The sequence below is a fragment of the Cyanistes caeruleus genome, chromosome 1 (assembly GCF_971803275.1).
Source record: "Cyanistes caeruleus chromosome 1, bCyaCae1.hap1.1, whole genome shotgun sequence".
Classification (NCBI taxonomy): Eukaryota; Metazoa; Chordata; class Aves; order Passeriformes; family Paridae; genus Cyanistes; species Cyanistes caeruleus.
The window spans coordinates 68,068,574-68,095,473 of record NC_141701.1 but is presented as its reverse complement, the minus strand read 5'-3'; the positions used below and the strand labels follow the sequence as shown (position 1 = coordinate 68,095,473).

Sequence of the window (26,900 nt, the reverse complement as noted above, 5' to 3'; positions counted from 1 at the left end):
CACACTAGACTTCTCTTTTTCCCCCTGCTCCCCCTCCTTTTCTTTCCCCTACTCCTCTCTTCCCAAGCTGGATCAGTGTGTAGGGAGGGCAGTCATCACACCATCCTGAGCAGCAAGAGCTGACGTTGGACGAAGCTGCCAGGTAGCTGAAAAAAGGCACAGAAGGCAGCTGATACCCACTTTTCAACGGTTTGTGGTTTTTTTTTTAGTCTGTATCTGGACTTCAAGCAACACAGCGCCCGAGACAGCTCATCTGAACCACACTGTATTGCAATACTCGCTCTTCTCAAAGAAAAAGACTCCACTGAGCAGCAGAATGCTGTCAGTGTTGCAGCCAGGGCTACAATACAGAGCCTTTTTGTAACACTGAAAATTTCTTTCTGTTCAGATATTTGAAATATATACATACACTTATATATCAGTTCTTTCTTTTTTGAGGACACCTTTGGCTTGTTTTGTTGTTTGTTTTTTTTGTTTTTGTTTTTGTTTTTTTTTTACCCTGATGTGACTTCTTCATTTTGGAATGATGGGGATCTTTCTAGCTTATATTGGATTCATTTTCTTTTCAGTTATGTATATTCAACAAGGATTTTCTACCCAAGGTAAGATCACTTATTGTCAAATATGTGTGTGTCTGGTTTGCTATGCTAAAACAGACTGAGAACAGGATTGGGGTGGGGGGGGGAGGAAAGGAAGACAGGGAAAAAGAAAGAAAACAACTAAAATGTGTAAGAGATGAGGACACCAGGCATCAGGTTTACATTTAGTTTGTACAGATAAAACTGTCTGTAAATAGGAAAAGAAATGAGAAGTTTCCCCAAAGTAGAAATATAAAAGGCTTCCTTTACTTAAGTGCAAAGAGGGAAATAACAGGCACCTTGCAGAGGAGTGAAGGGGTGCTGGGGAATGGACATGCATATGTTTGGGTTATGCATGTTGTTATACAGGCATGTTTGCATACAATAACACCTACCCGTGCATGCATAATTGTTACATTCAGACCAAATACCGGCTGGCTAAACCTACTGCTTCTCTTAAAATATTGCAGTCTCCTTCCGTGCTGCCTTCCCCTTCGTTTCTTATTGTCCTGCAACCCTCAGTCAGACCTTCATTGCTATTCCGTGAATATGTGCTTTTTTACCACTCTCCCCCAAATAAACAAACAAACAAACCAAACAAGAAGAAAAAAGGGAGAAAAAGACAAAACCGACTTCTTTGAATACCTCCCCCACCCCCGTCGGCTCCTTCCCTCCCTCTCCGCTGAAAGGCGCGCCTTGCATTTCAAGCAGCCCCGGCGCTGCAGGAGCCGGTTGTTCGGGACCCCGAGGCTGCGGCGCCGCCGTCAGCACCATGGACAGATCGAGTCCGCTTCCCGCTGCCCCCTCCTGCTCCTGTGCCCGCTGCCCCCTCCCACCGCCCCTGCCCGCCGCCCGCTGCTCGCCCTCCCCTGCCCGCAGCTCCCCGAGGCTTTGCGCTTGGCGGTGCCACCGGGGGGATGCCGGCAGTATTCCCCTCCGTGTCCCCACGCCGCTCACACGCACTGACCAGGAGGGGACAGAGGGAGCAAATCGGAAAAAAACCCCAAAACAAACTTACTATCCCCGAACACACAAAATGCACGGTCCTTTTGGCAGTTTTAAGTCCGCGACTAGCAATGGCTGGCTGGTGGGGGTGGGGGTCAGAAAAAAGGGCACCGTGGAATATAAAGCTAGCAGCTTTGAATTTGTTGCCAGGCACAAATGTAAGGGGAAAGAGAAGTAACACTGGTTACCAAATTATCCCACCAATTCCAGGTTGGCTAGGAAGACTATAAAGAGGGGAAGAGGGGAGGAGACAATGAGCAATATTTCTTTCGCATCACATTTCCTTCAGATCATAATATGCTTTAATCAATCTGTAGCAATTCATAACAGAAAGCGACATTGCAGAGTCTTTCCAGATTTACCTCTTCTTGAAACACAGCATTCATTTATTAGATTGTTTGTCTGCAGTCCCCCTCACTTGACCATCATGATTCACTATGTTGCACAATTTTAAAGTGAGTGATAGGAAGGATGAGAAAGAAGTAAAGACAGAGACTTAAAGAATTACTGATGTCTTGGACAGCGTCTATCAGCACTAGCTTTTATACCTAGCAGTGGTAAACTGAAATGGGTAGATCCTGTTTGTTGAAAGACTGAGATACAAATATGAAGGTTAATTCTAGAAAGTGTCTGCTGGGACTGAGAAACAGAAGGTGAATTGATTTTTGGTCTGATTATGCAAGCAGAGGTTCTCAGAATCTAAGTCAGGTAAACCCTTTGGAAAGGACATTTGACGAGTGATTGTAACACTCACTCAGAAGAGTACCCAGAGGTGCCTGTGCCAACAGCTGCTTCAGCTGGCTGTGGAACATTTAACAATTTACAGGACTACAAAATACAGTAAATCAGTCTGATTTTTTTCCCTCTTCTAAAGTGGTCTCGTACAAAATCCCTCAGTGAGTCTGATGAAATTCTGCATTCTGCCCAAGGGTATTCGGACCTAATTATGTGAAACTTCACCAGCTTGTGGGAGCAAGCTGGGGGATCTATAGCATTTCCCATGAGCAGAATTGAGAGTGTAAAGAGGGTGGATTTGCGCATAAGAGAGGAAAAACATACCTGGGTGTGAGAAAAAACAGAGGAGATAATATGTGGGAAACTCGGGGCCGGGGGGAGGCGGAATTATAAGAGTGGGAATAAGAAAAGAAAACAGTTAATTTAAAAAGAGGGGTATGGGGGATAAAACCATAAAAAAAAGACAACACAAGAAGCAGAGCGTAAATGATTAGTAGGTAGCAACGTTATGCATTTGTTTTACAGCAAAATTCACAGAGTTTCCCCGAAATGTCACGGCCACTGAAGGGCAGAACGTGGAGATGTCTTGTGCTTTCCAAAGTGGCTCTACTTCAGTGTACCTTGAAATCCAGTGGTGGTTTCTGCGGGCAGCTGAGGACCAAGAGGCTGGAGCTGAGGTGACAGGCACTCAGGTACTGATCCTCTGCCATGGGGACCCAAAACCATCCGGAGAATGCTGCAGAAAGGATGGGGAGGAAAGAGGAGAAGGAAAGAAGGGAAGAGCAGAGGGAAGGCTCTGAATCTTCCTAGGGATTTAATTTTGACTATAAAATAATAGAGAAGGAACCTGAAGACAAAAATTCCCACCTCAGGGGATAGTGCTTTTGGTGCCTGACACTTCATGATGCAGCTAGGGCTGTTCACAAAACCACACAGATTTTCCGAAGTCTATTTCCCCACATGCCTGCCTATCTATCTATCTATCTATCTATCTATCTATCTATCTATCTATCTATCTATCTATCTATCTATTGTTGTTTTTCCCTATTTCATTTTCCCTTGGAAAGCAGATGTTCCAAGATAGCTCCTTGTGGGAATTTTGTATTTCCCATGTGACGAGATCCTACACGTGCCTTTCAATGTCCAGCTATCGCAGTCGAGTTGGCAGCCCTAACTCCGTATGCAGCTGCCACAGGAGGGCACACGCAGAAGGGGGAGGCAGGGGGGAACCAATGCCCCTAAAGAAGTAAAACCCCAAAATCAGTCAAGAGCGTGATTTCATCCTTCTGAGCGGAACAGGAAGGGCCATGTCCACACACACTGCCATCCAGGGATGCTATGGTATCTCCTTACCAGGCTCGGCAAAAGACTCCCAGTTCCAGGCGGGAGGGCGGAGGGTCCGCTGGTAGGCTCCCCTCGGCCGCCGGTGCCGGCTGTGCCCGGCTATGCCCGGCTGTTCTCCAGCTGTGCCCAGCTGTTATCCGGCTGTGCCCGGCTGTGCCCGCTTGTTACCCGGCTATGCCCGGATGTGCCTGGCTATGCCCGGATGCTCCCCGGCTGTGGCCGGCTGTTCCCTGGCTGTGCCGAGCTGTTACCCGACTGTGCCCGGTTGTTCCCGGCTACGCTCGGCTGTTCCCCGGCTGTTCCCGGCGCGGCCCGTAGGTGGCAGGCGCGGCGCGCGGCTGCGCGGGCTCCGCGGCGGGGCGGGAGCGGGGCCGGGGCCGGGGCCGGGGCCGGGGCCGGGGCCGGGGCCGGGGCCGGGGCCGGGGCCGGGGCCGGGGCCGGGGCCGGGGCCGGAGACCCACGGCGGCGCTACTTTCCCTGCAGGTGGAGCTCCTGCCCGAGCGGGACCTGGACAGTGACGGCACAAAGATCAGCGTAAGTGTCGCCGCAGGGCGTGGGCAGTCCCCGCCGGCCCGGGGTCCCTTCCCCAGTCAGGGCCCACCCCGCCTCTGAGCTTCGCGTCTGGTTCTGCCTCGCATCTCCTCCCTATCCGCGCTGCAGACTGCGGGTGCTGGCAGCCCGCAGTTCAGTGGTTGGATTCGATCGTCTTAGAGGTCTTTTCCAGCCTAAATAGTTGATTCTATAATTCTGTGACTACTTCCTTGCCGGCCCTGGCAGAAAATGTCAGGACAGCCTTTCCCCATGTTGCCCCCCACACCCATGGACATGGAGGCATCGACCGTCCCGGCCGAGGCAAAGTCCATTGGCAGACCCTGTGCAGCCTGCACCCATCCTTGCATTTCTTTTCTGGGTAACTGCTGAGTCTAACTTAGCACACCAAGGTTGGTTTTAAGGCTGAAATCCGCCCGTGAAGCTGCACTTCCCATTAGTCGGGTGTGCAACTGCTTAAATGGGTGTTTTCTCAGGTCCATACCCGCTGGCAGAAGGCAAGCTCAGAAAGTCTTTGGACAAAACCTCCCCACTGGGAGCAATCAACTTCTGGCCACCGAGACTCTGTTTTACGAAAGTGAGATTCTAACACCAGAGTTACCGATCTGCTGCTTGGAGATTAAGCCAGAATCTTATCCCAACAGATTTATAAAGCAGCGTTGCTCCATTTCCCCTCCAGCTGTTCCCTACAGGGAGAGGATGCCTTCCACAGCCGACTCGTGTCCTGAGTCAGGCACAGCCAAAAGGCTGCTTCTGATCTCAGAATAGGTCAGATCCTCCTCCCTCAGCATCCCAAGAAATGTGTGGTGGTGGGATGATGTGTGGGTGCTCACTGCAGTGGAAAGACACAGACACTTAGCAGATACTGCAGCATGAATGTTCCCTTTGAGCCCAGAGGGGTTTTCCCTTTCTGTGACACAACCGCTTTGGAAGTGCTTTTTAGCTGCAGACAAGACTTTAAGTACTAGCAAAGCTTAAAACAGCAACAAATAAAGGGGAATAATTTCTGACAAATCCCTTACTCTGCTGTTTTTTGATGCCTACAAATAACAAACCAAATAATTACAACAGGTCAAAGTGCACTTAAGTATAGCTGGAGGGTCTAAATGAGAACTCAGGTGTGCTGTGTTCAGTACAATACATATTATATTATATAATACATATCATATTATATTTTCTGTGTTACTTCTCACCATTGACTAGAAACAATTTATGACATGGACCATATCTTCAGTTGCATTTGTAGACTGTCTTAGAAATGAGGCTCACATGTGGTCCTTGGATACTATTCCACTAAACATAGGGCTAGCAGATAATTAGTTCCTTTTCAATAATGGCTCATTTGAAATCCCTGAAATAATCCATAAGAACTGAGACACAATATAGACTGTAAAGCTTATCTGATCTTTGAAGTTACAAATCTCCTTCATTATGTATAACAATAATTCATGAGAAGGTATTTACAGTGCTCCTATAAGTTTGCATAAAACATTTATATTTGTAATAAAAATAGTAAACATTATGTAGATGTCAACTTCTTGGAAATGTACCCTTTTTTTTTTTTTTGAAGGCATACACAGATCCATTAGTACTAATGTAAATCATCATCATGAAGAGAAAACTAAAGTACATTTAATAAATATTTTAAGAAATGGTAGATGTGTGCTGAAATACACCATTTCTATCTGTTCTAAATGATAAAGCAGCATGAACTGAAAACATGCATATGTGTTGCCTTCAACAATTTCTACATTTCAAATGCAAAGTTGAAAACAATTCCGTTTCTCACCAGGGCTATGCAGCACTGTTAACTTTGTGGCTATTGTGTAGGAAGAAATGAAGGCACAATATGACCTACCAATCTTCTTTCCATTCATATGAATCTTCTTTAATCATTTTACTGGACATGAATTGTTCAGTAAAGATATATTATTATTGAATATAATTTGAATAACTATCCAGCACTTTCTGTGCAATTAATATTGCATATGTTATGCCTGTAATATGTAAATGTATGTAATCCATACTTTCATGTTTTTCACGTATAAATTCAGAGCTGGGTACAACACAACAGGCTATAAAGTCCATCCAGTACCTTAAAGCAATGACAAATTTTCAAGTATTACTCTACAATTTATCAAGAAGGCAGAATAGGTGCCTTGCCAACACTGGTTACTACAGTAGGCCAAGCTGTCAGAAGCACTATATTGTACAATCCCCAAAAATGTATGTCTAGCTTCAATCTAGTAGTCCTCTGTTTTTGTGATCTACCACGTATTCATCATCTTGATGTGTCCTTATTGGCTGTCATTGATACAACACAAAGCAATCTTTGCATTCAGGTTATGTAATGGTGGAAGTAAGCCAGGTTCAGAAGTTCTTCAAAGTTGAAGATTTATATCCCACTGAATACCTTTTAACTGGCTTCCTGTGAGGCAACAGATACTAATTCAGATAGAGAGTCATAGGAAATTAATTAAATATAAATTCTCTAAAGCAGTGAACATACGGAAAGGAATCTGTGTTAAGTTTTCTCAAAGCATATTAATACATACCACACATTTCTGGATTTTAATTTACTCGTATGCTTTAATTATCTGAAATAAAAATATTCTGCCCTCAAATATTAGAAATAATTAAAAATAAATCAGGAGTCTTTTTTTAGTTGACAACTCTTAAAACAGTTCTGAATATGTGCTTCTAACAAGTACACAGATAAACAAGACAAAAGAAACAACCTGACATAATATGTCTTGTTACCATTAACAGAAAAAAATACCAAATGTTTAGACACATTTAAAGGAGGAAAACTGAATGTAAAATACAGTTTCAATGTAGTGAAGAGTACAAGCTAATCTAATAAATAGGTATTAACATAGTTTAAATCTTGCCGAGTATCTCCAACAAAATTGTTAATGTACTAGTTCAGAAACTGAATTATTCAATAAAGTCAACTAACTGGAAAGTTTTAACCAATGAAGTGCACAGATACTAGGTTTACATAAGAAAGCTCATTAAGAATGTTCATGATCTTAAGCAATTAATTGGAATGAATATGGTAGTTTGGGGTTTTTCCTTGAGGCTAATTAGATTTCAGAGCAAACCATCTAAGCAGATTTGGAAAGAAGATGTCAGGCATCCTCATAGATACAATTAGCCATACTCATCCTTGATGTTACTTCCCTGCAGTAAGCACAATCACACCATTGAGTAAATTGGTGCTATGTCCATGAAGTTTTTCCCAATAAAGAATTTATGTTTTTTTCTTTTTTCTTTTGTTTGTTTTCTTTTTGTTTGCTTGTTTGTTTGTTTGGTTTGTGGTTTTTTTTTCACCTGGAAAATCTGCAGACAGTGAAAGTACAAGGGAATGACATCTCCCACAAGCTGCAGATTTCGAAAGTGAGGAAAAAGGATGAAGGCTTGTATGAGTGCAGGGTGACCGATGCCAACTATGGAGACCTTCAGGAGTACAAGGCCCAGGCATTTCTCAAAGTCAATGCTAATAGCCACTCTCGGCGAATGCAAGCCTTTGAGGCATCCCCAATGTGGTTGCAAGACATGAAACCTCGTAAAAACATCTCAGCAGCTGTTCCAAGTAGCATCCATAATTCTGCCAATCAGCGTGTACGTGCCACCTCCAGCCCTGAAGCAGCAGCCAAAATCCCCAAACAAAGTCCACAATCAGGTATGGTAAAGCATTTTGAGCTTTCATTTGATTGCTTACCAGCATGTAAAAGGAGGCTAAACCATAAGGTAACCAGGAATTGTGACTAGGAAGAATATGGTGCTCGTTTGTTCCTCCTTCTCTCTGGTTCTATTCTTCCTGCTATCTCTTTACTTCATAAAATCTGAAGAATAAATTTATGAGCAGAAGAAGCAAAAAACTTTAAAGTTCTATACTTGGATTTTATCTCTGCCAGTTTTACCCACCTAAGGCTAGGTCTCAAATCAAAGCTTAGTTTTCCCTGTAGTGCGTATGGAGAGACAGGGGCATGTAAGCAAATGACTTATCTCATTTTAAGATGTCTGTGCATGATAAATTAAATAAAACACTCATCCAGATGTGTTTCTTCCTAAGTTATTTTACACCAGTCACCTTATATCTTCAACATTTGTTAAATTAATTTACTTTTGCTGTCAATACTATTTTCATAGGGAACTTGACTTCTAAATCTAAACAGAACTTAGATACACCAGATAGTTTCTCTGTTGTGTAGGCTTTAGAAAGACCATGGGTGTGTCACAGAATGTGTGTTTGTCATCTTCAGATGCTTGATCATTGGCTTTGAATCAAGGTTAAAATGGCAGTTCCTCCGTTGTCTGTCATGTAGAAATTAACATTTTGTACATTTTGTTGGGATTTTGTTCAGCACTGCATACATAACCTATAAACAATATCAGTCTTCATTTTCTACATTGACACTGTAAAATTCACAGTTATGTAAAGGTACATGAATATACAGGAAGTGCAGTTCTATATGAAGGCAATAGAGAAATGGACAAGATAAAAATGGAGATATTGTAAATTATTAAATATCCTCTGGAAAACAAACAGCAACTTTTAGGGTTTCTGAGTTATTTCTGTTTATACCAAGGGCCAATGTAAGACACAAAATCACAACCTACCTTAAAATATGTAATGGAAGCTAATTAACTCTGATGCATCATTTTTCTGCTAGTATGTTGTTAAATCAAAAACTGTGAATACAGCAAATTCCATTGCACACCTATTGTGAAATCACTTCAAAATTACAGTCAAGAAAACTTAGAAAGACTTTTTTATAAGGAAAATGCATTTCCTTACAGATTGGAACAATATGATTATTAATATAAAAATTTTTATTGCTGTTAAAAAAGGTGATGTGTATACTATCCTTATTTTAACTCTGTATACACTTTTTAAAACTTATATAAGTTACATTCAGTTTTCTTTCCCTGAAATGGAGCTGCTACTTTCATTTTTAAGCTCTTCCAAAAATATTTAAGCTGTGAGAAGAAAATAAATATTTAACTTGATTTAAAACCACCATTTTACAATGGCTTTCCTATCAGGTAAAGGTATATACTTCTTATTTTCCTTTGGACTCATACATTTCAAAGCAGCTGACTTTTCCATAAAGGGAAAACTCTGCTTTCTATTCCATCCTACATGAAATTAATTTAAAAAATCCAAAGTTTAGGAAATATGTAGCAACAGACTATACTGCATTGCACCTGAAGTGTGCACAAAACAGCTAATCCACTCAGTCATTTTGTATATATAATTTATAGTATTGCTTATGTCCTTAGTCCAAGCTTATGTCCTTATGTCCTTAGTCTGATTACTTGACATTTCTTATTTGAGATCTTATAGGTTATTACATTAAAAGATCTCTGTTAAAAAAAAACCTTTAATTATTTAGTTGAGCAAAGATTAATGTGGATCAAGTACAGACAATCCTAATGAAAAATAATTTAAAAATTGAACAAATAAAACATAGTTTAGTTTTTTTAGATAATTTTTTATGACAAAACACAGACAAATACTGCATTCATCAGAGGTGTAGCTTATATTCTGAAGAAATAAAAGTGTATCAGGAATCACTTGTATGCTTAATTTCAATTTAATGGTCACTTCTACACAAATAATTGGTGATATTTTTGACATCAGATTTTAAACATCAGTTCAACTGTTGAGAACCAAGCTTTTCTTTTCTTTGCTTGAAAATATCTTGGCCTGGCTCTTCCAGCTGTGGTGAGATTTGGATTTTCATTCCATTTTACAGTTGTTCTACAGTAATAGAAATACCCACAGAAGCATAAGGAAATGGGGAGTTTTAGCTTTATCTAACTTGGAGGAGCAGCTTCAGCTGAGGGATATGTCAGTCATGAGACCTCAAAGAAAGCAGAAATGAGGTGTCATAGAAGTTAATAGTCTTTTTATGATACAGAATCTACACAGCCTGGCTTACTTTATCAAATGAGAAAGTCTTCCCCTCTTTAACATCATGCTAACCATATTTATGCATGCTCAAGGCTGCTGTGTGATTATATTATATTATATGTAAGCAATGTATCCATCCAGCCTAGAACTTAGAAACATGTTTGTATGATACAAATGTATCATAATTAAGTACATATTTGTACTTGAAAGACATACAGGTTGTGATGTTTGTTCATGTTGAGTAAAACATTGACTTCAGCACTACTGCTTGAAGAGAAAAGTACTATTAACCACTGGTAATTTTATCAAATATTCTCCAGTATAGAGAGCTGGTATGTAGTTTTTGGCAAACAATAAATTTGACTGCTATGCTCACAGATTAATGTGAAATACATTTACAACAATGGGAAACCTGACACTGTGGAATTATTTTGAATTCTCTATTCAGCTACTGCTGAAGAACTCAGCTAATAATATATGAAAAATTGACTATGAATATTTTGTCCCCAGAATGTAGTTTTAAAAGGTACATAACACTCTGCTCAACTCCTTTTATCCTGAAGTACACTGCAGAATTTTGTTTATTTCTCAACAGTGTATATATTACTATGTAGCTCTCTAAAAGCATTTTACAGTCACTACCATTTTAAAACATCAGCACTTCCCAACTGAAAGATATTTCTGCTATTCTCTGACTTTGCTCAAAAGTAAGAATATCTGTGATAACTGTCATGGAACTCTATAGCCACAGCTGACAAATTAAAGTGCTACGAAGCCCATTCAGTATCTTGCACTGCTCTGAAAAGCATTATGTGAGTGTGAAAAAAAATAAATTTATTACTGTAAGCATAATGTAGATTCAATACAGGAAGAAACAGCTAATGAGAACATCTCCCACAGAGAGTATTCATATAATATAGTAAGAAGCACTAAATGACTATCTCAAAGTCAAAAAGTCAGGGAAGCAGAAGTCAAAGCCAACATAGCTTGACCCTTTCATTTCATAATTATGAGCTGCAGCAAATGAAGTAACCCATCACAGCTTAATAGGAATTAATAGTTATTTGACAGAGTAATCTGTATACATCCAAAAAATGTCCTATGCAGGAGGAGTGAGATGCATTTTTTTTCCCTGAATAATTCATAACAACCTATCTTTTTCCAAAGGTAAAAGTACAGAGTTATGAGAAACCTTTGCAATTCTAAGGAATTAAATGGGGTCCAAGAGCTAAAATGAGTTCAGGTGAAAAGAATCTAAATAATCTCCAAGCTGCAGCAAATGTCATTATTTCACGGATACAAATCTAAAGTAACTCTACTGCCTGCATTCAAATCACTCAACATTTATAGCAACAAAACCAGCTGAAGAATTTGTTGTGCTGAGAACGAGTATATCCCCCAAGCTCTTCCTGTTCTGCCAATGCTCTGTTAAAGCACTCAAAGCCATTAGTTGCTTTTCAGACTCAAGAAGATCAGTCTCAGAGAATTATAAATGAAGGAGTGACAATTAGGTCAATTTTCTGCCTGCTTATATACAGACTCTGCACATTTCTAGCAACTTTTCATTCTTTCATGAAGTAACAAATTCATCTATTCAGCTATCTACATGCCAAAACTTCTGTGATGATTGCAGAGTTCCAACAAGTGACTTGAAAAGGAACTCAAAGGAGAAGGTGGTACTTACCTAGGCGGAATGACCTGGATTTCTGGCATCATAAACCACACTGAGAAGCTTATCATCAGGCATGAATGCAAAACAAAGAGGATAAAAATTTTTCCTTCAGTCTGTTCATACTGATAAACTGAGAACATTACTTCCTGTCTCCATTTTTATCTACAGAATCAGGAAACTTTTATCATCAACCTATTTTAAGCACAAATTTTATGTCCAGTTTGGAATCTTTTAGGATATAAACCAGTTTCCATGCTGGGTTTTTTTATTATTTTTATTTTTTTACTATAAAAAAACTATTTATTATTCTTTTATATTTTTTACTATTCTTGTATTATTTTTATTCTATTTATGTTCCATCTCCTCTCAAAGCAAAGGCACAAAATGTCTGCTCTAGTTTCCACCAGGTGGAGGCCACAAGGTGACAGCCACCATTACTGCTTTCTTCCCTAAAAGAATCTTTGGCTTTCATAGTTACTGTTTTAGAAACTGAGTGCCCATAAGGTTGGGAGGCACCAACCATTACTGTGATTGTGGCATAGCAAAAAGTCAAGTCCTTTGGACTTCCTGAAAGCAAAAGCCCAGTAATGGTTTTGTTCTTGTTCTGAACATTATTCAGCTGTTCTAAGAATTACTTGCAAAAACACTATTCCAATTTACAGCTGTATAGAGTGCAACCTCTTTTTTAACTTGAAATATACACTTTGATTCCCTCTTCCTGAAAAGATGCCGCTCTACTTATTTTAGCTTCTCAAAATAACGGAATCAATTCAAACCATATTAGTTGATGTAGCCCTAATAACTAGTTAGCTCTTGACCTTGAAACTGGTAACATCTTTTGAGAAATGCTAATATGCTCTGAATAAATTCATTGACAAAGCATCTTTACAGTAGCTAACCCACCACTCTGTTTTCTTAAGACCAGGATTTCCAATGCAAAATCAACTAAATAATGTCTTATGTTTCTTTTTAAAAACCCACATACTAATTTCTTATATGTGTGTACTTACTGAGAGAACAGAATGCATACAAGTACTTAAAATCCTGTTCCTAGTGCTTAGTTCACCTTGACCCAGAAACAAACTCTTCTTGTTGTATCTGCAATTCTAACTCCTGTCACAAGCACATTACCTACTTTTTGTAACCATCCCTCATTGCCATTGCCAATCACCATTACTATACCACTGCCAATCTCTATTCATTTCTATCCCTCTTATAAAAACACAGGTTTGAGAATTAAGAGGAGAAAGCAATCACCAGCCACTACGTGTTCCTTTTTCTTGTTCTACAAGTTTGAGCAGTTGTGCAATCCCCTATGCCCATACCAGACTAAGTACTTAGGTATGCCTCATTACAAAGATATTCTTTCTGAAATCAGAGATATTATTTTCAACCTTAGCTATGCCCATGGTTAATCACTAATATTAAATCACAAGAGAAAATAATAGTCTTCTAAAATTTCTTCAAACAATAATGGGATTTGTTGTTAGATATGTGACAGCATCACTGTAACTCATATTTCTGTAAAAATTATGGTATTTGCATGCTGCATTAGTTATTTTTCTATTATGAAGCCAGTCATGAAACAGTTGAAACTAAATGTATAAAGTCTAAGAAAATAATTTTGCCCTTTACCCATCTCCATTGTAGTTTATATAATGCACATGTACTGAGATCTTTCCTATTCTTTTAGTAGCATTACCAGTGTGTTTCACTGTCTGCATTGCTACATATGCACTTAATCATATGTCTTCCTTTCTTTTAGCTGTTTAAAAAGAAACCTTTCAGACTAATCTCACATTTAGAACATACAAGAATCTGATAGTTCACTCCAGAGCTCCTAGAGTAGCAGAATCACAGTAGTTCTGTTTCCACATGCCTGATACATCTTTTTTTTGTAAATATCATTAGACATATTGCAGGTGGTCACATATTCAGTAAACAAAGAGAAGAAAATAAAGGAAGAAGAGAAAAAAAAAGGGTGGGGGGAAGCTGTATATGATTTGTTTGTCAGCTCACTCAAATTGCTTTTCATTGCTTCACAATCAGACAGATTGCACTGGGTCATCAGAGATTGCAACATATGTGACAGGGCCTGCTCTTGAAATAACTAAAGGGATTTCCTTGCTTCAGAACACAACCCTTTTATTACTTGACAGATATACAGCAAAGCAGAGGACATTTTTGCTTTTTTCAGATGAGAAGCAGGAAGTTTCCCATCTCTGGTGCCCTACTTCATTATGCCCCTTTGCATCACATAAAATGAGAAGGAATGTGTGCAATTATCTGCTGGCTAAAACGGATACAACTCTGCTGAAGTCTAAAGGATATCATTCATCTAATAGCAAAAAAAAAAAATGGCTAAAGGATAAGGATGAAGATGAATTCTCTTTTACTCATAATGTGAGAGTGAATTATGAGAAGAATTGAAGCTTTGCTCTGATTGTACCACCTGAAAAATTTAGGACAGTGAAGGTTTCTGGGAACTGAATGAAGGGAAGGAAAACACCTGAAAACTGCTCTTTTCAGCTCACAGATTTAGGGGGAGAGGGCATTCTTGATGGTGGGTTTTGTTGCTTCACTTTTTTTCTGTGTTCTTTTTTTTCCATTTTGATAAACTTTTTTTCTAGTGTTTGTCTTTGAAACCTTAGCCTAGACTAGCTAGAAAGCTCAACAATTTCCGTATCTTCTTATTTCCTAGAGAGGGATTTTATATTGGATTAAATAATTTAAAAGCTTCAAAGATATTCCAGAGACTGTTACTATATTTACACTACAGTAATAATCAATTAATTCTTTTTTGTTGATGATAAAACTGGATGATATTTGAAGAGCAACTAGTGATCTTGTTGCCTACCTTGAGGAGAGAAGACTCCAAACTCAATTTTTTCCTATCATAAGGAAGTTGCCACTGTACTTTTTGGCAGTGCAGATTGTTATCCTGTCTGTGTGTGGGTGTTCTAGTCAGATCCATCTCACTGAAATTTGTTCCCTCATCTACTCATGAATGCTGTCTTGGAAAAAAGCTGCCTAATTTTCTGTGACTAAAAATGTGAAAGTTAGTTGCACAGCCTCATTTACAGTGGTTCAAACATTCAATCTGTGTGTTCATCAACCAACAAAAATACAAAGAAAAAATCTGGATGCTACTCTGCTGCTATTCCTATTTCTACTGCTGTTATTACTTCAGCTGCTGTTGTTTCCTTTGACACCGACTGAGGATTTTGGCCACCAAATCACAGCCACAGGGCTATAAGGATTATAATTATAAAAATGACTTCAAAAGACTACAGAAGACAGTGTATCCACCTCCAGTTCATTCTTTGCCACTGAAAGAAAGAGTTCAAAAGACAAGATATTTTGTCAAGGAGCAACAATAAATCAATCATGAAGCTAAGAACTAACAGTAGATCTCATTCAGAGGGTAATGGGGCAAAATGGGTAGGAGCTATGCATTCAGAGGGTGCAAGGCCCTTTAGTAGAGTTATAATGTTAGTTAATATAACTACAGAGGTTTGTGCTTGTATGAAATTTCTATCAAAATAACAGGTCAGTTACCTATTTTGAACTTTTCTGAATTATTACCACACATTCAATATTTACCATTCAGTGACCATCTTTTACCTGAAGAGTCTTCTGATTAATGGCATTTCATGCTTACGATTGATCCCTCATATCAGATGTATTTGGCACAAATACTTTGAGTTTCATTCTCACAATCCACAATTTTGAAGCTAGTGTACTGTGTTTGTATGAGTGGGGTTTTTTTTGGTTTTTTCAATCCTTTTTTAATTTTTTTCCAAAACGGAAATAACAAGGGTAAAGGCTTTGGATTGTGAGCACCAATTTAGCTCTAGCAGTTTAAAATGTTGCCACACAAAGTATTTGTCTTTTCCAATAAGAAGTTATTGCCCCAAAACTGGATGGCAAGGGGAAATAGGTGTCCACTGCTCAGCTTTCCTAGTTCGCAGGGTCGAGCCTCTCTGTTGTCATAAAGTTATCTATGACAGCTGATAAACTAAAACAGAGCTCTTAAATAAAAATAAGTGAAGAGATGGCATGGGGTTTGCTTGTATCACTTCTACTATTGGGAATTTAATTTCCATAAGAGGGGGAGGCAGAGAGATGGAGCCACTATCATCTTAAACTGCTCCAGCTAAACCCATTAAAAACTCGTGAGTCATAGCTCTTAGATAGAAGCACCTTCTGTTAGTCATAGACATTGTTCTGATCCCTGTAACAACTGCACTATTCACCAGGCAAACAAAGGAACAGAGGAATGGTCCCTGCCTAAAAACACTTACCATCTAGGAATCAGAAGAAAACACACTCATCTAGTGGAAACATAGCTGAATTCCATGAAAATAGCTCTTATATAAATGATGTAAACAGAAGGAGACTGGATTGACTGTATGTCAAATATAAGCCTGAGTGTCAGGTGTGAAAAATGAGAACAGGGGGACTGCATGTCACATATTGAAGTATTTACCAAAAAAAATCATAATTTTTATTCAGTCAGTGTTATAATGCCCTCTTTGTATATGTTTTTCATGATAGAGCTGTTGAAGATGACAGTGTAATATTAAGTATCACCCAACTAAATTTTCTTTCCACTAGATGAAAGAATTAACGAGTTACAAAAGCAAAGGGGTAAAAAGACACATGCTATTCTCTTTTTCTTCAAATAAAAGTCCTGTTGTAGCTTTATGGTATCTTTCAAAAATGGCTCCATTAAATTAAATTTGGCATATATGAAATATACACACATTTATATACACATTACAAAATGCTGAGCAGTTTTTGCTGGAGCCGTGTTTAGTTACAATAAGCACAAGCTGGCTACTAAAAAAACAGTCAATTCAAGCATTTTGTTAACAGCCTAAATTCCACCTTCATTCAGTATAGGGCATAATGATATGAAAGTACAGGATCAAGATGAGTTACCACAGAGCAGTCAGAAAAAAACCTGTATTTGCTTTGGAATCAGCGATTTCATACAGATAAATACAAATGCACCAGTTTATATTTTTTTTTCTGTCACACTTAAAAAAAGGTCTAAGATATTTTTTATCCATGGTTTTGAGAGATAGGATGGAAGAGAAGAATGAGAGGGAAAAGTGCCCATTGCTGATAAGAGCAGTCAACAAACCTACTGCCGGTTGTTCTGAAACAAGACCAATTATCATTTGTACTTGGTTAAGCTTGCACATTCCCCCCCCACACACACACACCTCTGCTTTGAACTAGTGCAACAGGCATTGTTTCCTGGACTGCTTCTCACACAAGTTTTATTTAAATAGCTAACACATTTCACAGACTATATGCAAATACCTCTTTTAGCAACCATTTTCCCAAAAAGTACTCTCTCACTGAAGTAGAAACAGCTGAAGTCAATGCATTACTTACACATGTGAAAAAATATTTTAAAACTTTGCAAGTTTTAAAACCAGCTAAAGGAAGGAAGATAATTAGGATGTCTGCTACAAATGGCTGATGTTTGGACATTTGTGGCAGTAGGCAGAATGACATTCTCCTGAGAAAGTCAGGGAAGGTAGAGAAATTGGCTAAGTCAAATACACTATCCAGTTAATCTTTCTGAAAATCTGTGTTTAAACTCAAGTCACTTTTGGCTATTTTCATCAGAAAAGTACAAACATCTATAAATGTTGATGAACTACTCATTTTAATTATATGTTTAAAGGTCTCACACCTCCCTCCTTTCTGTTCAAGAGAAAGGGATGACAACGTTGAATCATTTTGGTGATCTCATTTTCATCTGTGACAAAGACATTAGAGATTCTCTTAGCTTTTTCATAGTGCATGATGGTCCAATTAGGAAGCCTGACTCTACTCATGAGGCTAAAGAATGAGATATGAACAAGAGCACTTTTTTAAGAATTAAACAGGGAATGATGACTCTCAGATATGTTCTAGTAGAAAGACAAAAATGACAAGAATTAAATTTTTCTCTAGGTAGGAGTTAATGTCAGGAATTATGTAGAAAGTGATCTGAATGTAAAATTCTAGGTTATTTCACACCAGTATACACTTAATTTTACTTCTGTCCATCTTGGCATTGTGAAAATGCAAAGTCATTCAAAGTCCCATTCCTCTTTCTTTCCCCTTTCATACTGCAATCTGTTGTCCTTTTATTGTTTTACTATGGCTTGTTCTGGACCTCTGCCTGAAGCCAAGTATCATTTTTCCTACATGCTACCAGTAGTTGAAGTCTCCTCTAGTATTTTTCTCTTCCATGTATTTCCATCTCAAATTTGTATTAGGACCTGGGGTGTAGCTGGCAGCAAGGTAAAGGCTGTGATATGCCTTAGCCCAGAAAAGGGCTCTGGAAGCTATTGTGGCTCAGATTTCTGGAAGAACTCTCTCCTCTGATTAGGGTTGGAAAGTTGTAACTTTTTTTGCCCCATTACAAGACTGAACACCTCTGGGTGCCTTACCTAGTAAAAGCTAAGGATTAAAAATCCATCTAGAATCCCATCTCTCTCATCTCCTCTTCTGGGCATCATTAACAGAAAAGGAATAGACATCAGATCATAGAACAGAGCTACATGCTGAATGCCAAGTCTAAGTAGACTTCAGGAAAATTCAGTACATAACCTGTTCTAAATATCTTCTGTTGTGTGAGACAAATTAATTTGCCCTCTGCAGTGTGTGATGAACAAATCACACTCTTTTAAGCTGATTTCTGCACAGCTAATGGAGAAAGATGGAGTAAAAGCCTAAGCAAAAGGGTCTTCATTGAATGTATTGAATGATACTGTTCATCTTCATTCAGTCACTCAGTTCCCCAATATCAAACACAGATGATTGAGCCCTAAAACACAGTTGAGAAGTCATTCCCCCAGAGAGGGGAAGGGGGATTTTACATTTGTGGATAAGAAAATTTCTTTGTGAATGGGTATATTTGTCCCATCACTATAGAAAAGATACACACAATTGTGATTTATGCAATTCAGAAGAATAAGAATGATAGCAATTGGTAGGCCAGAAGGGAAGAATCTATTTATTGAAAACCTGTGTGGGACATACTCAAAGAAAATTTCAAATGAAATCAGACATACTTGGTTTTACCTTTCTTTATGGAAATAAAATTGCAAATATCCTCCAGGTAATCTTATAGTTCATTTATGTCCCCAGTAAAATTAAGGCAGGTATCACATGAACTTTTACTTACTCATGAATTTTTATTTACTTTGCATGTAAATAATGCAAAATTATGATTTCATGTGGTTTCAACTGGGGCTGACAAGAAGAATATTTCAAACCTAACAGTATAAAGCAAAGCTATATGTTGCAAAACCAGGCACATAAAGATAGAAAACCTTGGCACAAATTCCTGAAAAATGAACTTTAAAGGTTTCAACACCTATGCAATTTCAGAAATCAGTAGAAAACAAAATTAACTCATACCCAGCACAGCCCAAATATAAGTCTTTGAAATATATGTATTGATATTTTGGCCTAATGTAATACATACAGAGAATCTGGGGTGAACTTTTTTGTGACTGGTTGTATTTCTCCTGTACTGGTCAGCACAAAGTCAGGACTCTACGAAGGCATTACTCTTTCTTGTGATCAGTGGGTTACTACTTAAATGAAACTCAAGGGTACCTTAACTAGACTTGCATGTTTAGTAAAGTACTAAGGAAAAGCTGCTGAATTTTCACATTCCTTCTGTTGCTTGTATGAGAATACACTGTGCATCGTACATGCACTTATAAGAGACAATTTAAAGAGGCTCTGACAGGTATTGAGGCTCAGAATGCTGGACTCTTTCACATCCCAGAGAAATCCTAAACCTTAGTAAGCACAAGGAATGTCAAACTTGCTAAACTTCAATTCTGGCAGATGCAAACTGAGACCCAGGGTGGTTTACCATGTAAGGCACTCTTACAAGTAGAAGATGCTAACATTTTAGTTCCTCAGGAAGCTGCTTTGTTTACAATTCAGTGTTTCATCTAGTTGTGAAAAATATATGGGCAAAATTATTCAACCATCCCTGCTTGCATCCCCAAGTACCATGTATCAGACAAATTTTGTCTATTCAATATTCTTGTGATGGCAAGGGATCATGCCTGATTGTATTCAGGCATGGAATGAGTAACTGCCTATTTGACCAGATGCATTTTACTAAGACTTTATAATTTCTGGTGCTTAAGTGTTCTAAATTAAATTCTTTAACAGAGCAAAATTGATGTTTAGTTGTGGGGTTCATACACTATGAGCCTTGAAATACAAGAATTTGTGACAGAGACTTTTTTTTTTAAACACTAGAGTTACAATTATTTATCACCATTTTTTTCCTTTGTGTTCCTAACATTTAAGTAAATCATAAATTCAAATAAAACACAATTTCAAACATGACATGAACTAATCTTTCATGCTGTTACACAAAAACTTATCATTTATCAAAACATGCCTTTGGCAATACAGCATTTGTTTACAGGAGAAAGCTAAGTATTTCAGGGACATTTGCCCTTTTGGATATATGTTAGGAGCAGGAAATAAGAGACAACTAATGGGGATTTACATATCACAAGAAGAATTTAACTGGATCCCTGTAGCTGAAAGGCTAAACTGAGGGTGGTGAGAAAGTCTGACCCACACATCAAGTGGAATTTAACTAATAACATTGAAATAATACACACATATATTACATGACAGCTCTTCTTCTGACTGTCTTTGAGGATTGCATAATTTCAGTCCAGCTCTATCCAGTGTTGTTGACCCGCAATAAAATTTCTTTTCTCTCATTCTGTTAATTAGAAAACAATGCTTGAAATGGTGGGATAATGAGTAATCAGTTTAGCAAATCCACAGCCAGATAGACAACTTTTAACTTACATTAGCATGCTCACAGTTCAGGTGATACTATTCAAGTCCTAGTCAGAATGGTAGACTAAAAACACACCTGCATGGATATCTGAATTTGGATACAGTCAAATTCTCTGATTTAAGCGTCTTATGACTTCCAGATTCTAAATTGAAATGAAAATTTATTGATACTTTTTGTCACTTTTATAAGATGAAAAACAAAAAAATATGACCAAAAATGGCAGAAGAGAAAAAGGAAAAAAAAAATAGGAAAAAGCTGCTTTCAGATTTATGTTCTTGTTCTTCTTTTGCAGCTTTCACTCTTGCAAAATCTTAACAAATACTTAGGTTCATGAAAGAAAAATACAATTCTTTCTCTCCAGAAAAGAAAAATGAAACCTGAGTATGGTTAAACTTCAATTTTATTTCATAAAGCATCACTGAAAAGATGAGAGCACACCTAATAGCCATATATGTCACTGTATATTGTAAGTCAATGTGGGCTGAGATATGACAGAAAGTTTCTCTGTTTGGATTAAACAGCATTTTGGAAACCATTAAAAGATCTAATAACTAGTACCCAAAACCTTGCAGAGCACACTGTCTATTACAGTTTTTTCCAACAATCCAAATAGCCCCTTTCTTCACATAGAAACTGAAATTGTTTGTTATTTCCCCTAATTTTTTCCAATATGTTCAGAGTTGCTTTAGCTTGCTGCATGTACTCTAATCTAAATCCCCTGCAAGATAAACAAACTTGCTGTTTAGAGAAGAACATGGATGTAGAACATGTGAAATGAATTGGAGGGAAGCCATGATTTATGCAGAAACTGATCATTATAAATAAAAAAGTTATGTGTATGCATTATATATTACCTCCTAATTTGGGACTTACAGATTGTCTTATTGAGAAAAGTGAAATGAAAACAAAAATCAGAGAATATTTGATCTGCAAATATAGTGCTGCTTTTCCCACTGTGACATATTTTAAGTTAAACTTATGTTATATCATATTTTTTCTCTTCTGCACATTACAGCTTTACAATTCTCAAACTGTAACATCATTAATTGTTAAAAAACTCTTAAAATACATTAATGAGATTCTTCCAAGTTCCATTATATGTATTTTGTGCAGATGAGGTGTATCTCCAAAGCCCTCTTTAGAGCTGTATTGAGACATATTTCCTTGGTTCAATCAAGAAGAAAAAAGACTAAATGGAATAAAACAAGTAAAACTAATTCAATGCATCTAGAAATGATCTAACACTGACAAAGATTCTAACTAAGTTTTGCTAACCTCATTAGGAAAAGAAAAGTCTTCATAAAAATCTGTCAAATGACAGCTTTTTCAGAGAGAGAGAACAGTCATGCTGCAGTAAAACTAAAACCTGAAATTGAACTCTTGGGTTCAAGATCATAAATATTATTTGTGTGAGAACAACACACAGGAAAAGGTTGCAGCAAGTTTGCTTGTGTATTTGCTTGTTTGTACTACAGAGGAAGTGTCCTGAGAGGCACAGCAAACTATGGGAGTATAGCACAAGTTATGTTTTCAGACGGGCAAGAGAACAGTAGGCTTCCCATGTCTTCTTTCAGTAGAAACTAAACTCAAAGTTCCCTTGGACTTCTCTTGGAAAAACATTAGTAATATATTTTAGACAAGTTTTCATTTAAAAGTTAATATTTATTTAGCAATTCGGTTCACACATGTATAATTGAAATGTCATTATTGCTTAGAAGGTCTTATGTATGTGACAGAGGACTAAGAGTATTTCATGGCAACCACTATATATGTAACATCTCACACCATATATTTACCAAAGCAAGCAGTGTTTATCTAAAATCTGTGATTTAGTTTAATCCCCATTTCAAGAAGGAAAATATTATGAAAGACAGGAACAGAAATAATTCTTGCTTCACTTACAATTAGCAGATACAGAGAACAGTGTTACATCTGAAAACTTTAAAAAATGAGTGCTTGCTTAGATTTCTTCTTGCTTTCATTCTGTGTATTCCTTATGATAAGGTACATTTTGGGGGCTCCAATGAAATCCATAATTTAGTTTACTATTAAGTTATTTACAAAAATATCTTATACATGATTAATATATTAAAAAAACCCAACAATTTATTACAGATCCATAATTATAATGGATTGTCATTGTTACTTTGTTATAGGACTGATGCATCTAACCATCAATAATATTTATCCTTTTCAAATATATGACACATTATAAAATCTATTAATCATGCATCAACCTGTTATAATCTAAACTACTACTTACAGTGCTACCAAATCACATTTATATTTTTGACCTCAAGTAATTAGTTTCAAATTCTGAATGTAATTCTAGATGATAGGGAGTTATCAAGCACTGAGACTTGGGATATAAGACAACTAAATACTCATGCCCTTGGTGTATGAACATTTCAGTTTAATCAGTCTATCCCCAAATGGTTTTATTATGCTAGCATACTAAATATAAAGTCTTGGGTTTAGAAATAATTATATGGACCACTGTTTTCATAGCTTTTCAAAAAGAAAACAAAGTCTGGTATAATATAATTTCTAAAAAATAAATAGTCCAAACCTTTTGGCAGTCTGTTTCCCCCTTGTAAATAGTACAGCCATTTGCCTGTATGTCCTCTGGTTTACAAGAGAACACATTTTAGTCACTAGATGACTTTTTGTTAGCAGTCAATGATGTGATGCTGGAAACGATTTTGTAAAGAACAGTCTGAGGTGGAAGGTGTTTGGCTTTGTTCCTCTTGGTTTATGGTTTCATTGGGTAATATTGTTTAAAAAGACAAGAAAAAAAAAGGAAATCAAAACAAAGAAAACCTCCCTGGGACTGAAATACTTTGTATGTGTTGTTATTTGCAGTGCATGCCAAGACATTCATGGGCACCAGAGCCAACCTGGCGAGCTAATTAAATAAATAAATGTATATGTTTAAAACAGCCTTATAAGGAGCATTGGAAATCTGCAAGATGAGCGAATATCTTATAACTTCTTCCGCAGGTGCGAGGATAGCTACAAGCCATGGACTTTCTGTCCTGCTTCTTGTTTGTGGCTTTGTGAAGGGTGCTTTGCTTTAATCTAAAAGTGCTGACTTTTTCCAATATCACTTTCTCTTCTTAAAGCAAAGAGCAAATCGCCTGTAAAATCCACGGAGCGGACAGCAAAGTTGACCCTAACCTCCAACCACCACTCTGCACCCAATGTACTCTAAATCTCTACACAAGGAGCACCTTCTTCAGGAAGTACAAACAAAATTACTAAATAAATAAAATAAAATAAAATAAAATAAATATAAAAAAGAAGAGGATACCACATGTTTTCTTGATATATCTTATTTTCTTTGGCGTATCACTGATATTCTTTTTGAAGAGAACTGGTGTGATGTAATCAAACATTTTGTAACAGCAAGACCTAGTTTCCTTTTCTTTCGGCAAGGAGAAGCCTCATCCTTGACTTCTCAGGGGTTGGCCTGCTAGTCTTCAGTATTACGGAATTAACCATGGATGACACTTGGTTTCCTATGCTGAAAGAACCGTTCCAGCCTGGGAGCAAAAATAGGCAAATAATGAAAAAAAACATAGTGATTTAACATAAATGGAATACATACAAACTTTATCAAAAGGCCTGTTGTTTTTTTTTTTTTTTGTTTGTTTGCATGAGGAATAGGAAGGAGAAAATATATTCTACAAAGCAGCTCAGCAGATGAGGGGAAGTTGTTTCTGAAAAACATATGAGGCTGGTTTTTTTTTGAGATTTTTTTTTTCTTTTTGCTTTTCAATATATTATCCTTTTCTCCCTTTGAGGTTTTTTTCCTGTCTTTCTGTTTATTTCTTGTTCAATGGTGGCAAGTACCAACTTAGGCCAACCCCTGATGACTATGTGGAGGTTTATATATATACATCCTGGTTTTTTTGTGTGTGCGTTCTATATTTCAGTGTGTTTTATCTAATTTTGCAACTCCTGTATATGCAAAACTAACTTAAATTCTGTAAATTGCTTAAAGTCTATGTGATATAACTTCAGAGTAGACATACTTTGGTCCTCATGCAAGCCAGTTTTTAATATTATCTGTATGTTGTGCCACCAAGAAACATCTTTATTTCCTTTTTTGATAAAACACCACTTTTTAGTTTGTAATTCAGTAATGTGTGGATTTTGTAATGCATATCTTCACTTTGACTGGTTTGACCCCCTTCAGCCCTCTGTTTACTCTGTAAATGCACATTAAAATTTGTTATGGTCTCTAGACAATGAATTATTTTAGTTTGTATGTTGTGTTGGAGTTCAGATGCTGAAAGCTCTTTGAACTTGTGATGTTTATAGAAGATGAAGTGATTCAATCACTAGAGACTGTAAAATGCAGGTATGCAGTCAAATACTGCACATAAAGGAAGGTTAGAAACAGAAAACAGACAAATAAACTAGAACATGTCTTTAAGGATGTTCTTTTGGTAAAAAGTTATAGGAAAGTGAATTTATTACACTGATAAAATATATTTGCATCACAGCTCCTTCTACATGGCCAAAGAAGTGTCTTTGAAAGTGGATTGTCATTACTCATTGATATTACTAATTAAAATACTTTCTGTCTGTGAACTGAATGTGAGAATTTTGCTGTTGAATGATGTAATATGTGTTACATGAATTACATTCATTAATGCAGGAAGCAAAAATTGCTACCATTTGCAGCTGCAATCAGGAAGGTTTTTTTCTTTTTCCCGTCATTCCACTGATGCTGAAAAATTCACACCCTTTCATTTATCAGCACAGACAATCGCATACACCACATGCTTATTATAATCTATTTATAGCAGCATTAAGTAGCTGCAGTGTGGTCAGCTGTGTGATTTCTCCTCACTTTGTAAGTACAGCAGAAGAAATTTTAAAAGTAGTTTTATTATCTCTCCAGTCTGTGTTCTACAGTCCTAACATTTTATTTCCAAATGCTTATAAGTCTGATGTCTTCTCCCATTACTTTCAAAGGATAAGGAACAAATAAAGGCAGAGAATTAACATTTTGTTAACCTAATGCTTCAGAAGAGGATAACATATTTGTGCAGATTTAATTTCCCATAAATTCTGTAGTATAAGCTTGACTGGGAGTAGTTAGTCTTCTGTTTTAGACAAGTCTTAGCAGTAATAAAGAGCAGAAGTTTGGTATAATACAAACAAATCAGGGGTAACCATCAGGAGAAAAAGGTCAAAATTTCTTTTATTCCAACACAAAATTTATGACCCACTTGCAACGTTATAGATTGAGAAAGTTTTTCTCTATACTTTCAATAGTTTATCAGACTACAGACAAAGAAATTAAAAACTGTTCCCATTAAAATATTCTGAATCAAAGCCAGTATTTTGGATCAGAGAGGACACAAAGAGCAAAACAACTGTCAAGGGTCATAGCTTTTCTGACGTCTCGCTTTCTGGATACACCTGTGAAACCAAACTTTGAGAGTTCTGAAGAAAAAAATCTCCATTCTCCCTCTGAAATGGATATCTATGACTGGATGATGTGAGAATCTCCTGATTGGAGCTTGGAAACTTCAGTTTCCATTCGTCTTAACTGGAACCAAATGCTTAATGTCACATGTGTTTCATTTGTTTACTGTATCCATAGATCTTGTGTGAATATTCCATGTATGCACATAGAGACTGCCCATCATGACATGTGGCGTTTGACAGCACAGTTTAGCCTCACATTGCTAAAGCTGTTACTGTGTTAAACTGATACTGTGTTCTGCTTTATGCTGTTAGCTGCTTGGATATAAATCACCATGTACTAGGAATTCAGATTAAAGAACGAGCTGAAATTAAAAGCAGAATTCTAGACCACTTGGATTAGTGTAATGCAAGCCAGAAGATATTCCCATATTGTGATCTGCTAGTGTACAAATGTGTCAGCAAAAAAGAAAAAAAAAAAAAAAAAAAAGAAATCTGTAGGACTTTTGGAAAGCCTTTAAATTTACCATTAATCCTAAGAGGACACAGAAATTCTCCTCCTTCCCCTCTCAAAACAACACACCCAAATTCTTTAGATGCAGCTGATCCAGCCCTTCTGGTTGCAGATCTAGAGCACAGCTTTAGTTTCTGCCAGTCTGTGCAGATGCAGCAGCAACATCTCCTAACAGGAGCAGGTATTACATTTCTAAATTTTAAACTGTGTCTTAAAAGCTATTCTTCAAACTGAGAATCTGCCTGGAGCTCCTAGAATTTCTCAAAATGGAAGTTAAGATACAGTAG

At 37.5% G+C, this 26,900-nt stretch overlaps 1 protein-coding gene and 1 long non-coding RNA gene across 5 annotated transcripts in view; one reads left to right on the top strand and one right to left on the bottom strand.

Moving 5' to 3' along the window:
• The window catches only part of LOC147655563 (uncharacterized), a 28,672-nt gene extending 26,920 nt beyond the window's left edge, over window positions 1-1,752 (bottom strand). The window contains exon 1 of the long non-coding RNA XR_015289110.1: window positions 1,597-1,752. This is a non-coding gene — a long non-coding RNA (uncharacterized LOC147655563). The remainder of the gene's footprint in view (window positions 1-1,596) is intronic.
• On the top strand, window positions 3-26,593 carry VSTM2A (V-set and transmembrane domain containing 2A). 4 transcript variants are annotated; one of them, XM_086897273.1, is made up of 6 exons: window positions 8-189; window positions 570-602; window positions 2,844-3,010; window positions 4,146-4,196; window positions 7,560-7,896; window positions 23,783-26,593. In XM_086897273.1, exons 2-6 carry the CDS (start codon window positions 572-574, stop codon window positions 23,869-23,871), a joined length of 675 nt encoding a protein of 224 aa, XP_086753399.1. In that variant the 5' UTR covers window positions 8-189; window positions 570-571; the 3' UTR covers window positions 23,872-26,593. The 4 variants fall into 4 exon arrangements, with proteins under 4 accessions (XP_023777583.1, XP_023777582.1, XP_023777581.1 ...); XM_023921815.2 differs by having other exon boundaries at window positions 3-602; window positions 23,523-26,593; XM_023921814.2 differs by having other exon boundaries at window positions 5-602; window positions 23,661-23,972.
• Window positions 26,594-26,900: the final 307 nt, after the last annotated feature.

Coding starts and splice junctions, on each gene's coding strand:
- VSTM2A (XM_023921813.2), top strand. CDS start 524: ATGATGGGGATCTTTCTAGCTTATATTGGATTCATTTTCTTTTCAGTT. Junction 603..2,843: donor ACAAGGATTTTCTACCCAAG/GTAAGATCACTT, acceptor TTTGTTTTACAG/CAAAATTCACAGAGTTTCCC. Junction 4,197..7,559: donor GTGACGGCACAAAGATCAGC/GTAAGTGTCGCC, acceptor GAAAATCTGCAG/ACAGTGAAAGTACAAGGGAA.